Source organism: Haliotis rubra, unplaced genomic scaffold (assembly GCF_003918875.1).
Source record: "Haliotis rubra isolate DU_JTF1 unplaced genomic scaffold, ASM391887v1 Scf43, whole genome shotgun sequence".
Classification (NCBI taxonomy): Eukaryota; Metazoa; Mollusca; class Gastropoda; order Lepetellida; family Haliotidae; genus Haliotis; species Haliotis rubra.
Window position 1 is genome coordinate 3,076,643 of NW_025767113.1, and position 15,745 is coordinate 3,092,387.

The 15,745-nt window shown below is 41.6% G+C and overlaps 1 protein-coding gene across 1 annotated transcript in view; it reads left to right on the forward strand.

Moving 5' to 3' along the window:
• Positions 1-15,745, forward strand: part of LOC124288946 (ADAMTS-like protein 4) — a 272,217-nt gene that overhangs the window by 195,290 nt on the left and 61,182 nt on the right. Inside the window, 1 exon segment of the mRNA XM_046725536.1 lies at positions 10,867-11,074. Coding sequence (XP_046581492.1) covers positions 10,867-11,074 — 208 coding nt within the window.

Genomic DNA, 15,745 nt, shown 5'->3' on the forward strand with positions numbered 1-15,745 from the left:
GTTTTTTGTGCATTATTTTTTTACAAATTATATAATTTTTACTGTGTACTTTGCTTCATGCTTTATCTTATTTATTAATTCAAAGTGTTAATGAAGTATTTCATCCTAAAACTTTCGTTAAAAAATTCAGATTTTTTTAAAGAAAACCTTTTTGTTCATTCTGTAATGGAAATAAAGTATAGTACAGCATAATAGTGCAATTTGCCTCACAGATATTGACCGTAAAATATATTATAACTACATTAGAGAAGTAATATTTTGTAACAGAATGCTCTATGACTGGATTATTGGTGGTATGTTGTATCATATCATAGATATGTATGTGTTTTACATGTGTCCCTCCTGATCTCAGTTGTTGGTGTCACTGATTGCTATGGGAAACATATTAAGGATGCTATGCCAGATATCATGCTTATTCTAACGATGTAATACCTGGTTTTCGTACAATGAAACAAAGCATTAGAGTTGTAACTGACCTCATTTTCAGCTCTCCTAAACACATATTTATCAGGCTGGAGTCATATTTGACTTAAGGGTTCCCTTCTCTTTGATGTTACCTGGCCTAAATAGCCCAGCATTCAACACCGCGATGCTCGCCTTTTGAACACCCTCAGTGATAGAAGGTGGTCCTAATGACTAGCCTAGAAAACAATAAATCAGATTATCTATTGATTCTGTGTATTTTTAGCAAATAGTTTCCATTTTTTTATATGTATTTTGGATGACACATACTCATCATGTTTTTTCATAAACAATCCATTTGTATTGTTCAGAGGGTTAGCTGAATCAAGGTTCCTTTAATACAGTATTATTACACTCTGATGTGTTGTAAAACATTGCTGACAAATCAAGAATGAAAATTGAATTAAACATTTATTGAAAAGTCATTTAGTGATACTCTACAGCTCTAATATTCATCATCAGAAGATTTTTCATTACTACTGATTCATGGATGCAAAATATGAATTGTCTTGTGTAAAGGAACAGAAGTGGAATAAATGCATTCTTAGTCATGCATTCAGGAAGTGTAGTGGAATAAATGTATCTTGTGTCATGCATACAGTGGGTTAGTCTAGTGGTTAGAGCGTTCACCCGGCATGCCGAAGACTCGGGTTCACTTCCCCATATGGGTACAAGTGAGAATCTCATTTCTGGTGTCCCCTGCCGTGATATTGCTGGAATATTGCTAAAAGCTGCGTAAACTAAAGTCACTCACTCACTCATGCATACAGGAAGTGTAGTGGCAAAATGCATTTTGTCTCATGCATACAGGATGTACTGTGGAATAAATGCAACCTGTGCCATGCATTCAGGAAGTAAAAGTGAATAAATGCTTCTTGTGTCATGCATGCAGGAAGTGAAGGGAAAATAAATGCATCCTCACAGTGTCGTGCATTCAGGAAACATGGAAGAATATGTATCATGTGTAGTACAGCAGACACACAGCAGCACAGCAGACACACGCCATCACAGCAGACACACGCCATCACAGCAGACACACGCCATCACAGCAGACACACGCCATCACAGCAGACACACGCAATCACAGCAGACACACAGCAGCACAGCAGACACGCCATCACAGCAGACACACATCACAGCACAGCAGACACACAGCAGACACACACCAGCACAGCAGACACATCACACCAGCACAGCAGACACACGCCATCACAGCAGACACACGCCATCACAGCAGACACGCCAGCACAGCAGACACAGAGCAGCACAGCAGACACACAGCAGACACACACCAGCACAGCAGACTCACACCAGCACAGCAGACACACGCCAGCACAACACACACACCAACACAGCATACACACACCAACACAGCAGCAGACACACACCAGCCACACACCAGCACAGCAGACACACACCAGCACAGCAGACACACCACCACAGCATACACACACCAGCACAGCAGACAGAGCAGACACACAGCAGCACAGCAGACACACAGCAGCACAACACACACACCAACACAGCATACACACACCAACACAGCAGCAGACACACACAGGCACAACAGACACACACCAGCCACACACCAGCACATCAGACACACACCACCACAGCACACACACCAGCACAACAGACACACACCAGCACAACAGACACACACCAGACACACACCAGCACAGGAGACACACACCAGCACAGCAGACACACCACCACAGCATACATACACCAGCACAGCAGACACAGAGCAGACACACAGCAGCACAGCAGACACACACCAGCACAACACACACACAACACAGCATACACACGACAACACAGCAGCAGACACACACAGGCACAACAGACACACACCAGCCACACACCAGCACATCAGACACACACCAGCACAGCATACACACACCAGCACAACAGACACACACCAGCACAACAGACACACACCAGCCACACACCAGCACAGGAGACACACACCAGTACAGCAGACACACTAGACTAAGGCTTAGTCTCTGAATATATATAATTTTGATAGTAACAAACAAGCCCATTTATATTGAAAAGGAGCCCTAGGTGGACCAGAGATTCTTGTAGCCTGGCAATACAGCAAGCTAATAAAGGGGTGTTATGTAGTATTTTAGTGTGCATTGTCAGGCTGTATCTGTTTCAAGTAGATGTTGTATATTAGATGCCGGATGTGCGGTGCATGGACCTAATCTCAAGTGGATCACCTGATCTAACTCAAGTGAATGTTTATTTGCTTTGAGTGTATTGTACGAGCACGCTTGTCATTATCGGGGCAAAGAAATCATATTTTCCATGTTTGTTTGCAAGAAGCTGTTCATTAAATGCAGTTTGAGTAGAGGCATTATTCTATTCAGTTTTCAACAGTCTTTCTGTTTCATATCATTAAGAGTTCACTTCTTGCTGGACAAAGACTGAGACCCTGTCACACAATGTGACCACTTAGGTCTATGTCATCAGCAACTCATCTTGAAGGTCCTCAGTACCCCTTGCTAGTCATGTTACAGGTCCCCAGTATCCCTTGCTAGTCATGTTACAGGTCCCCTGTATCCCCTGCTAGTCATGTTACAGGTCCCCAGTGCCCCTTGCTTACATGTTACAGGTCCCCAGTGCCCCTTGCTAGTCATGTTACAGGTCCCCAGTATCCCTTGCTAGTCATGTTACAGGTCCCCAGTGCCCCTTTCTTACATGTTACAGGTTCCCAGTACCCCTTGCTAGTCATGTTACAGGTCCCCAGTGCCCCTTTCTTACATGTTACAGGTCCCCAGTGCCCCTTGCTTACATGTTACAGGTCCCCAGTATCCCCTTGCTAGTCATGTTACAGGTCCCCAGTGCCCCTTGCTAGTCATGTTACAGGTCCCCAGTACCCCTTGCTAGTCATGTTACAGGTCCCCAGTACCCCTTGCTAGTCATGTTACAGGTCCCTATTATCCCTTGCTAGTCATGTTACAGGTCCCCAGTATCCCTTGCTTACATGTTACAGGTCCCCAGTACCCCTTGCTTACATGTTACAGGTCCCCAGTAGTCATGTTACTTGCTAGTCATGTTACAGGTCCCCAGTGCCCCTTGCTTACATGTTACAGGTCCCCAGTGTCCCCCCCTTGCTTACATGTTACAGGTCCCCAGTATCCCTTGCTAGTCATGTTACAGGTCCCCAGTACCTCTTGCTAGTCATGTTACAGGTCCCCAGTATCCCTTGCTAGTCATGTTACAGGTCCCCAGTATCCCTTGCTTACATGTTACAGGTCCCCAGTACCCCTTGCTTACATGTTACAGGTCCCCAGTACCCCTTGCTAGTCATGTTACAGGTCCCCAGTACCCCTTGCTTACATGTTACAGGTCCCCAGTGCCCCTTTCTTACATGTTACAGGTCCCCAGTACAGGTCCCCTCTTGCTAGTCATGTTACAGGTCCCCAGTGCCCCTTTCTAGTCATGTTACAGGTCCCCAGTACTCCCTTGCTTACATGTTACAGGTCCCCAGTACCCCTTGCTTACATGTTACAGGTCCCCAGTACCCCTTGCTAGTCATGTTACAGGTCCCCAGTGCCCCTTGCTTACATGTTACAGGTCCCCAGTACCCCTTGCTTACATGTTACAGGTCCCCAGTGCCCCCTTGCTAGTCATGTTACAGGTCCCCAGTACCCCCCTTGTCCCCAGTATGTTGCTAGTCATGTCCCCAGTGCCCCAGTTACATGTTACAGGTCCCCAGTACCCTTGCTAGTCATGTTACAGGTCCCCAGTATCCCCTTGCTAGTCATGTTACAGGTCCCCAGTGCCCCTTTCTTACATGTTACAGGTCCCCAGTACCTCTTGCTAGTCATGTTACAGGTCCCCAGTATCCCTTGCTAGTCATGTTACAGGTCCCCAGTGCCCCTTGCTAGTCATGTTACAGGTCCCCAGTACCCCTTGCTAGTCATGTTACAGGTCCCCAGTACCCCTTGCTTACATGTTACAGGTCCCCAGTACCCCTTGCTAGTCATGCTACAGGTCCCCAGTACCCCTTGCTAGTCATGTTACAGGTCCCCAGTACCCCTTGCTAGTCATGTTACAGGTCCCCGGTACCCCTTGCTAGTCATGTTACAGGTCCCCAGTACCCCTTGCTAGTCATGTTACAGGTTCCCAGTACCCCTTGCTAGGCATGTTACAGGTCCCCAGTACCCCTTGCTAGTCATGTTACCGGTTACCAGTAGCCCATGCTAATCATGTTACAGGTCCCCAGTACCTGTTGTTTGCTGGCTGGTTTACCTGGTTTATCTTCTAGGCCCCCATGCTATAACTGCCGAGGTTGAGGTGTGATACCAACCTTTATTCACAGACTGCAGTCAATTATCAAACCCCTTATGTGTGTTAATGGGATGATATTTTTGTACGTTTTTAGAATTCCTTGTAATTTCTGCCCAAGCTTTGTCTATGATTGCCAGTCAAGTGCACTTGCCTCCTTGACCTGCAGCTGAACGTAATTCTTGAAAAAACATTTTACTTGGCATCAGTCATGAGCTTCTTCTGTGAGAATGTCCATTCACATTTATTTTACTGTATTTGCTCAGATAAGCCAATTCATCGGTTTCCAGACCCAAATATTTTATTTGGACCATGTCCAAAGATAAGTTAAGGAATTTTATTTGTTGAAATGTGGTCTAATACATTCTGATTGTGTGCCCCATACACGCAAGAGCGATATGTACATGGAAATTTGTTCTTTCATTGCCGGAATGATTTGATTTGAAGGTTTTAAATCTCACCTGATTTAGCATCCAAATATGCGTTTATATGGTTTCAGTCAGGGATATTGCCTGAATCATTTCTGTCGTGGACATGTTTGGGGTTTACTGATACATTGTATTGACATAATGTACAACAGTACAACATTAGAGGCCGGAAAAAGCTCATGAAACAACTCAAAGCAACACATGCTCTAGCTCTCAAAATTTGCAGACTTACACAACAAAGAAATCTCCGATGAGTCACCCAGTGACAAAGTTGAAAACACACCTGTATTTCTGTCGGAAGTTTGTTTAACTTTTCTGACACTTTCAACATCAGGTTGAAGAATACTGGGTCCATGTCGAAACCCTTTCTTTGACAACAATACAAGCCTGTTCTCAGCCAGGAGATCCATCCGAGGATTTGTACTGGCGATTGCATGTTAATGACTTGACATGACAAACCTTACTTTGTACACGGCTGTGGGGATATGTTGTACTACATGATGAATCAGTTAAAGGACTATATTGCCGGGACCATATAGACTCGATCACTTTGCACAATGGTGTATTTGCTATCTCCGACAATGGTTTGCTGTTGTTCCATAGCCACAGTGTTAAGGCTGTGTGTGAGAGGGGACAGGATGATACACACTGCAAATAAAAATCCTTTTGTAAAAGCAGGCTTTGGTCTTTCACACTGTTTTCTTATGTTTGAATTAAGGTAGTAGCCTTGTAGCAACTGACAATTGTTAGGTCATCTTGGAATGACTGAGTTGAAAAGTTTGCTTTATGTCTTTATAAACAATTCTGTTTATCATGCCTGTGTACTTGTTGTTTAACACCACACAGAGTAATGTTCCAGCTAAATAATCGAGTCTGGACCAGACAATCCGGTGATTGACGTTGTGAGCTTGATCAGCGTAATTGGTATATGATGACATGTGTCAACCAAGTCAGCAAACCTGACCACCTGATCCGTTATATGTTAGTTGCCTCTTGAGACAAGCATGGATTGCCAATAACCAATTCTAACCTGGATCTTTATTGGTCCATGGTGTATGAAACAAAGTTTCAAAGTTTTCCTCACTGTATATTGTCTGCTATTGTCTGAAATTTTATAATCTGAATATTTCTCGGTTATAAAGAGTGAGTAAGTGAGTTTGGTTTACGCTGCTTTTAGCAATATTCCAGCAATATAACAGCAGGGGACACTATAAATGGGCTTCACACATTATACCCATGTGGGGAATCGAACCCTGGTCTATGGCGTAACGAGCGAACGCTTTAACCACTAGGCTACCCCGCCACCCCTGGTTATAAAGAAAACAAAGATGTAAAGAAAGATTTTGTGCATTCTCTTTAGTTTGCTGGCTTTAGTTTCAGAAGTGCATGCCTTACCACTGAAATACAGAGTAAAACCACAACTTGTGTCAACATTCATGCTTACGTCATCATTAGCACAACAATGTATGTGCATGTTACAGCTGAAACATTATCGTTTAAAAATATAACTTGTGTATCTGTCTCAACACAGACTATAAATGTAATGCAGATATATACATTTTCCTGCAACTCAAACATGCGACATGTCGAAATATACCGTGACATGAAGACACCACAATCTCCAGTGAGTAAACACAAACAGACAATGACAAGACTCAAGATGTGATGTCTTTCTCAAAACCAGTTTCAAAACATTTCTTAGTCCTAAATATCAAGCATGTCAAGTTTTAGTCTGATCAAAATTCATATTAAAGCATGAAATGGAGGTAAAAAGGTGATAATTGTTCTGGAATAAATCTTATATAAATTTGAATGCTGCAAATCAATTCTAGTGTAATATATTGTAAGTGGTGTCCACCAGAAGGGTTCAATAATCCCATGCTGGATCTCCCCATCCATGGCGTGGCTGGAGTAGTGATTGAAGCAGCATGAAGCACTCACTCATATGTCCTAGGTTGGCACAACATTGACACAAGTCTGACTAACACGCCGCCAAACTGCAAGTGTTGCCAGTCCACAAACAGGTAACATACCACACTAGTTTGTTGACCTAGGAGTAACAGGATGCTGTACCCAACATGCATCAGTAACATGTGTGGCTTCAGATGAGCTGCTATTTAAGTCAGGGTTCAGAGCCATGCAGACTTCCCGGAGTATAATGTGCCTCATTTATTATACACTGTCTATATCCAAGACATTGTCAACAAACGCACATAACAACACACTTCATGCACATATGTCCAGGGACAGGAGCAGATCCCAGCCTCAGGTAATCTGACCATTCCAGAGGTGTCATTCTCTAATCCTCTTCATGGAGATACTTTTGATTATATATTGTCATACACTGAACAATACAAGGTAGCGCCCCAAATACTGGCTGTGAATATGTGGAGTCACATGTACATGTGATTATGGGTGTTAATTGTGTACAGGGGTAGAGAAGACATGTAGATACAGTATTCAGATCACATATCCACCTGTGACAGGAGGGTTTCCAGCCATGTATCCACCTGCTGTAGAGGAACCTGTCAACTTCTTATCTACTCCTGTAAGAAGAGATTTTCAATAATGTATCTACTTGTTAATCTAGATTGTATCTACTTGATATAAGGATATTGTCAACATTGTATCCATCATCCTATCTCTTGCTCTCCCTCTCTTTCTGAATCACAAACACACACACAAAACACACACACACACACACACACACACACATATGCAAAGAGATATGCCAGTTAAGTGGGATTACTGTGTTTTAAAGCTCAATTTAAATGCAAATTAATTAACAGAATTCCTTCAGTAACACTTCACTTACAAGGTAAATATCTACAAGGAGTTTGAAACCTTACACAAGCGTTGTTTGTGAGATGTTTGGTGTTTAAGAAGGTATTTTCAAACACTAGGCAGGGAGCAGGCTGATGACTAGTAATTAGTACTAAGAAAACACATGTGTCTACAGCCAAGCTTTAAGGGATTGTCACTATTTGTTCGTGAGTGTACACTACAAATTACCTCACACACAGTTTTTTTAACATCTGTGGAAACAAACAAACAGGTCAGATACAGTCTCTTCAGCCAACACAGCAGTAGAGTAGGAACTTTTCTCACCTCTCCTCCATTACTCCCACCTGACTGACAATCAATGTTTGGACTTAAGATGTGCAATATGACTGGATGGTGTGTTGTTTATTTTGATAAAAAAATATGTAAAGTAATTGTTCTGTATTATTAAGTGAATGTTCAACCTTCATGTGAAATATTTCAGTTTTGTCTAATCAGTTTGCTGGGGTTCCTGTCTAGACCAGCAAACCAATGGAACAACATCATTCAGATCTTATATTCCCATTTTATCCAGCAAGAGATTAAAATGAAAACATGAAGACTCTCGTGAACATCTTTGATACATAGAAAATGTTTATGTAACACGGTCCACTTCTGATAGCTAAGAAGAATGAGACCAATGAGGAACCGGTAGCAACCAGTATATTTACTCAAGGGGTATTTACTGAAGCAGTATTTTCTTGCAATGTTTAGTGTGGAGTTTGAGTTGCTTGTTCCATGTCTGAGACCTTGTCTATATATTGTTATACCGGTGGTCACAGGGTGGCCACTGCATTAGGTGTTTGCTTGTGCCACAAACGTACTATGTTCTGTTCCACATTGTGTCCTAGGATCCTTATATAAGAGGAGGGCTTGTGATGAACTGAACCAATCCTTGCAATTGCTGACATTTTGATATCATATTCAACGGTTGGTTGATAATGAAGCAGATTAATTATTGTATCAAAATGTCACAACCCAGACAAATTTTTGTTCACATGATGTTATCTTATTGTCATAATTAATTTGTCTGGTACATTTTTTATCACACATGGAGTTTCTTTATGACATTATGCATGCTCTCGAACTTTGAGGTCAGATGGCTCAGGCGGCATCATTTTTGCTCTTATTTTGAAACACATACTAGTAATGTTTTGTAAACCTCAGGATTTTGGAGGTCATCTGATTGCATTATAAAATCCATCTGTTGTACCTGAGGGGAATCTTTCCCACCCTGCCGGTGTCTGACACAGTGGACAGCCCAATGATGGGATGGACAGCAGAGCCCTTGACTGAGAGCCGTGTGTCAAGCTGACCGACAGGTGGTACAGCAAGCTGATGGTCACAGACGGAACAGGTTTAATCCTCAGTATACCTTTGTGTCCACTCAGACAGAACATGATACATCTACACGTGGGACGATACATTCTCGCGTTGTAACCACCGGGCAGGGTGGGATTTCTTCAAAGAATTCCTGCTCCTGAAGATTAATTCTGTCTGATAGGTGACAACAGACTTTCAGCTGTTTGTTTCAGGAATTCTTGGGAACAAAGTGTGTGGAGAAACTCGTTAGTCCACATGGTGTATCATCCCAGACAGCATGTGTCTCATGTTGTCATGGGTTAAATGGAAAAGAAAAAACCATAATTCAGACATTGAATGTTGGCCTTGTCTCAATGATCAAATGGCATTAACAACCATGATCAGTTAAACCAGAAATGTCTTAATCCAGAATCTTCATCAAACCAGAAACTTTTAAACCAGAAACTTGTAAATCCAGAAAGCTGTTACCTCAGAAATGTGTTAAACCAGAGAGTGGATATCATACCATCAAGATAAACAAGGTTTTGTGTCATTAAGATACCTTTCAATACATAGGTGTCTGAACATAAGATCTCATTGACATGCATTTGTTACGCATTTTGCGGGGATATTATTTTGGACTCCGTCCGTCCATGCAAATACGTGTTTTCCAGAGGAGAACATAAAAACATTAAATATTTCTTCACCAAACTTTGCACATAGATAGGTCTGGTGGTGAAATGGTGCCTTTTGGTAATTTTGGATTTCTGATTAAAATATTTGTTTGCGTCTCCATGGCAACAAGTTTGACTTCGACTGAAACTGGTGGTAATGCTCCTATCCGGAGCAGAACTTTAAAACCTTTTAATACTCTAATTCCACTTTGTGGGTATTCAAGAACCTAATAACATAAATCAACAGTACCACTCTGTTTCCAGTATCAACAGTCATTACATCAAACCGTGGAAGCACTCAGGCAGTCTATTGTTGATACAAGCATGCTAGTATGTGAATGGTTTACATATGTATGTTTTCGTTAGATCTACATGAGGAACAATGTAACATGTGACACAATCATAACTAGTTGACATATTCATGAAGAGTATTTTACCATCGCGGGGGATATTGATGACTTTGTCTTCTTGTTTGATGTTATTTTACTCTTTCAGTAGTGTTAACGGTGCTAAAACTGACATTCACACCCTGAATTAACACTAACATTCACATACTGAATTAACACTGACATTCACATCCTGAATTTACACTGACATTCACAAACTGAATAAGCTCAGACATTCACACACTGAATTAACACTGATATCTGCACACAGACATTCACACCCAGAATTAACACTGACCTTCACTACACAGAATTAACACTGACCTTCACACACAGAATCAACACTGACCTTCACACACAGAATTAACACTGACCTTCACACACAGAATCAACACTGACCTTCACACACAGAATCAACACTGACATGTAACTTAACTGAGGTCCTCATGTCACCGTGGTTGTCCACTTGTATAAGGTGTCTCTTCTGTGTTTCAGGACATTGGGTGTGATGGCATCGCAGGGTCCGGATCCAGTGTGGACCAGTGTGGGATCTGCGGTGGTAACGGCAAGTCGTGCCAGATCATCTCCGGGATCTTCACTCGCCGACAGCTGGACAAGTATGGGTACAACGTCATCACCAAGATCCCATCTGGAGCCTGCAGTATCAACATCACGGAGTTGGCCAAAAGTCGGAATTACCTCGGTAAGGAACCTTGCTTGACTCAATAACTTGTATCTCCAAGCTAGATGATCTCAGTCATCCAATCACTTCACCTCCAGCGGACATCTATGAATTTGGATGCACTGGTTCCGTTCATGGTTCTGATTCAGAATTCTTCAAATTTTAAAAATGACCCACACAGTCTGTCCAAAGTACAAGTCAAACAGTCTTGTTTCATTAGCAGTCGATGATTCTAGACAGGTTGAAGGAAGTTTTATACTGTAGATCATCACAATCAAGGGTGTGGTTACTGTATCTATCAGGGAGATCTACGGGTGACTTGTCGCATACAGATAGAGATTCTCTCTGCATTCATTTAACTCTTGACCTCTTGAGATTTTTCGTCTTTGATGTTCAGAATCATACACAACCCACATATACAATATGAAAAGGTGTTTCATGAAAAGCAAGTGACATCTTCCTGAAGGATTATTGTTTGGCTAAGGGTTCATCTCTCTTACAACTGACAAATATCACCAGTATTTGTAATTGATAACCACAAAGCTTATATGTAGGTAAATTTTAGATAACCAAGGCACATTATTCTTCAGTTCCAATTGGGACACATAATCAGTAATTCTGAAATAGGCTGTGTAAGCTAGCTATCTCACTTGTTTGATTAAGTCATTTCCGTGACAGGGTTTGGTAACTTGAGCATTACATGGCTGTCACAGGACAATATGTTCTCACACTGTTATACTCGAAGTCTTTCAAATCCTAAATAATCCATCGTCATGACGTCAGGGTCAAAATATCAACGCCATACAGCATGCACTGGAACCATTCCTAGCAGGAATTCCTGTTATCTACAATTGCTGAGCATCGCAATGATCATAAATGAAGGTACATTGGTGGTAGGCCTGATGATAAGTGAGGTACATTGGTGGTAGGCCTGATCATAAGTGATGGTACATTGGTGGTAGGCCTGATCATAAGTGAGGTACATTGGTGGTAGGCCTGATCATAAATAAAGGTACATTGGTGGTAGGCCTGATCATAAACAAAGGTACATTGGTGGTAGGCCTGATGATAAGTGAGGTACATTGGTGGTGGTGGTAGGCCTGATGATAAGTGAATGATGTACATTGGTGGTAGGCCTGATCATAAGTGATGGTACATTGGTGGTAGGCCTGATCATAAACAAAGGTACATTGGTGGTAGGCCTGATCATAAACAAAGGTACATTGGTGGTAGGCCTGATGATAAGTGAAGGTACATTGGTGGTAGGCCTGATCATAAGTGAGGTACATTGGTGATGGGCCTGATGATAAGTGATGGTACATTGGTGGTAGGCCTGATCATAAGTGATGGTACATTGGTGATGGGCCTGATCATAAGTGAAGGTACATTGGTGGTAGGCCTGATCATAAGTGATGGTACATTGGTGGTAGGACTGATCATAAATAATTTGGTATTCCTGATTAAAAGTTACGATATTCCATAGGAGGCATGTTCATAGGCCTTGATAAATATTGACTGTTTTATGTTTAGGTTTGGTTTTAATGAATGCCTTTGAACAGATTAGGATTAAGTACTTGCTTGGGATTCAACAGGTCATTCTTCAACCTGATGTTTGCATCCTGCTTTTGACATGGCCAAACAGGATACAAACAGGATACAAACATGGTACAAACAACGATACAGCAAACAGCTGCACGTGACATTGTATTTGTTGGTTTTGGTAATTAATTCCTTCTGAAGCATTTCACTTTGATGATGCTTCTTGCACACCTACATGACAGAATCTTTTTGAAAGAATTCCTGATTCCAAAAACTACTTCAATTGTCTAAAATGCTGAGTCAGCTGTCTAATCAATCAATCCAACATTCCTGTCGGGTGATACGAGATGCGTCACATGACAGGTCGGAATCAAACAACACTTGCCAAGCAAATGCTGGACATCAAAGGTCTACCTGAGTCAACAAATCGTTTACCAACATGTGCTAACCAGGTTTGACACCATCGTAGAATCTTCATTCAAATACGTATCCCCCATGATCCCCAGAATGTTCTCAATTAGATGTCGACAACTTGTACAACAGTGATGCTTTAGACTGAATCAAGTGACATCACTCGTTCTGAATGAGGGTGTGGCTAGAGGAATATAAATCAGCTGTAATTAAAAATCATTGGGACTGGAATAAATTCTATTTCCTAAAGTCAGTTGAAGCAACTCAGGCAATTGACCTGTTGTATCTGAAAAAAGGCAGTCAATATTTATGATATCCTGTCATCTTCTCACCAAATACAGTGAAACAGGCGAGCTGCTGGTCATCAGAGGCAGTCAGAAGCTGGAAGGATACGAAGACAATGAACATTAGTGGACACTGTTGCTCCTTCCGTCTCAGTCATGTAGTCACCCTGAAATGTTGTTACAAGTCATAAAGACGTTTTACCTGTAGATGTATTATGTCTTCCAGGAATGACCTTATATTGCATTAATATCTCTCTTGTTGCAACATACACTCAGTAAGATGAATCCCTCAGCTAATGTATATTTCTCCTTGTCTTTTATCTTTTCATAAAATGTCATGGTTTGCTATGAAAACTTCCACCAGACCACAGGAACGTTTGGATGGGTGAAGAGCGAATATCAGAGTGAACCGAACACGAGCCAAACGATATTATCTGAACGTACACTGTGCCATACATAGACCATGTATATTGATAAGTGTATATTAATAACAAAAGGAGAGTTTGGACTGCCAGTCATATGAGCTGATTGTATAAATACTGGATATAAACCAAAAGTTCAACATGGTATAATTCATACTTCCTCACATTCCTCAGGTGGCAGACAAATGACAGTGAAAAAAACTGAAAGAAGTGCTTCAAAGACATGATTTATTGAACAACACTTACTAGCTGTTTGTCTGTTGAAGGATTCCTTCATGATCTTTAGACAAAGGCATAGCTCTTGCAGGTGTGAAGTGAAATGTACACTCCAGCATTGAGAGATATGTGTTATGTGTAAACAGGTAATTATTGTTCCATGTTTTGATGATTGTTTCTTCTGTTGAGGCAAACAGTGTTGGACATATGGATCAAACCCACATGGAAGATTAGGGCATCATTAGTTTTCTACTTACTCTAGCAGAATCAGTGTGTGTTCCAGAAGTTCTTCAAAGTAGCTATCATAGTTTCTAATAAATATCAATACACTAATGTGTCACTGGATTGTCTGGTCAAGATTTGTTGGTTGATGGGCATTCTAGAAGTTGGTGACTCAAAAATGAAACATACAACTTTATGGATGACAACTTCTTATTTATTGCATAGAGCGACATTTCGATGTAGATTCTTACATCGTTATCAAGCTAAAAGTGAAAACAACCAGATGTAGAGGAGTATATATACATAGCATGTTTTGACAACTACAGATTAACATTAACAACAACATGTAATTGAATAACAACTGGTACATAATTATGAGAGGCCAGTGGGAGACTAAAAACAACAAATGAGACTGGGAACGAAGCCAATAAACAAGGGGGATTAAGTTGTAATAACAAGCTGATTGGATGCTTATAGAGTCTATAGTTTGATTAGTTCTTCATAGGCCGATGGTATGTAGTATCCTTGGTCTCTGTTGATCAAAGGTTTGTGGCGGCGGATTTCGATGGCTTCCAAGAGTTTTCTTTTTGTGAAGTCCTGATTCTTGGTTGATAGGATTCCAAATTTGTCAAACTTGATTTGATGGGTAGGGAATTTCTGATGGTGATCGGAGAGGGCTGATTTGCTGTCTGATTTTGTTGTTGAGGTTTTATGTTCTTTAATGCGGATATCAACGGGACGGGAGGTTTCACCAATATAGGAGTCACCACATTCACAATTAATCTTGTAGATCACTCCTTTGGGAGGCTGCCTTTTGGAGGGTAGGTTGTGGCCATTGGCTTGGAGGATGGTCCTGAGGGCTGCAGAGCCAGTGAAGATGGTGTCGATGCCTTCTTGGTGCTTTAGTAGTCTGCTGATTTGATGGGAGGTTTTGCCGATGTAGGGTAGGGTGATTCTGGTTTAAACATATTTTTATTTCGCCAAAGCAGAAACTTTGATAGGTGAACAAGCCTAGTGGCTCATATTAACGCCGCTCCAGTACATTGCTCAGTACTCTATGCAATAAATAAGAAGTTGTCATCCATAAAGTTGTATGTTTCATTTTTGGTCAAGATTTGCTATCACACGATTGGTCCAGATTCCATAGCATATGGTGTAAGTGTTGCTGGGTGCAGCGTTGGACAACAAACATTTCCTAATGTTTTAATGCTGACTGTCAGTTGTATGTGGGGAATGACATGCTTGTCCCTTCCATGGACACTTGGCGCTGTCACTGAGTTTCAGTCATCCTTTCATACTGCCGCGTAGCGGCTGTATCCTGCACCCGGTGGAGTCTGTGTGGCAGGGAGTCAGAACTGATAAATCTCTGGTATTGATGTATTGAACTGTCTTGATGCTGGAGTCTGTGTGGCAGGGAGTCAGAACTGATAAATCTCTGGTATTGATGTATTGAACTGTCTTGATGCTGGAGTCTGTGTGGCAGGGAGTCAGAACTGATAAATCTCTGGTATTGATGTGTTGAACTGCCTTGATGCTGGAGTCTGTGTGGCAGGGAGTCAGAACTGATAAATCTCTGGTATTGATGTGTTGAACTGCCT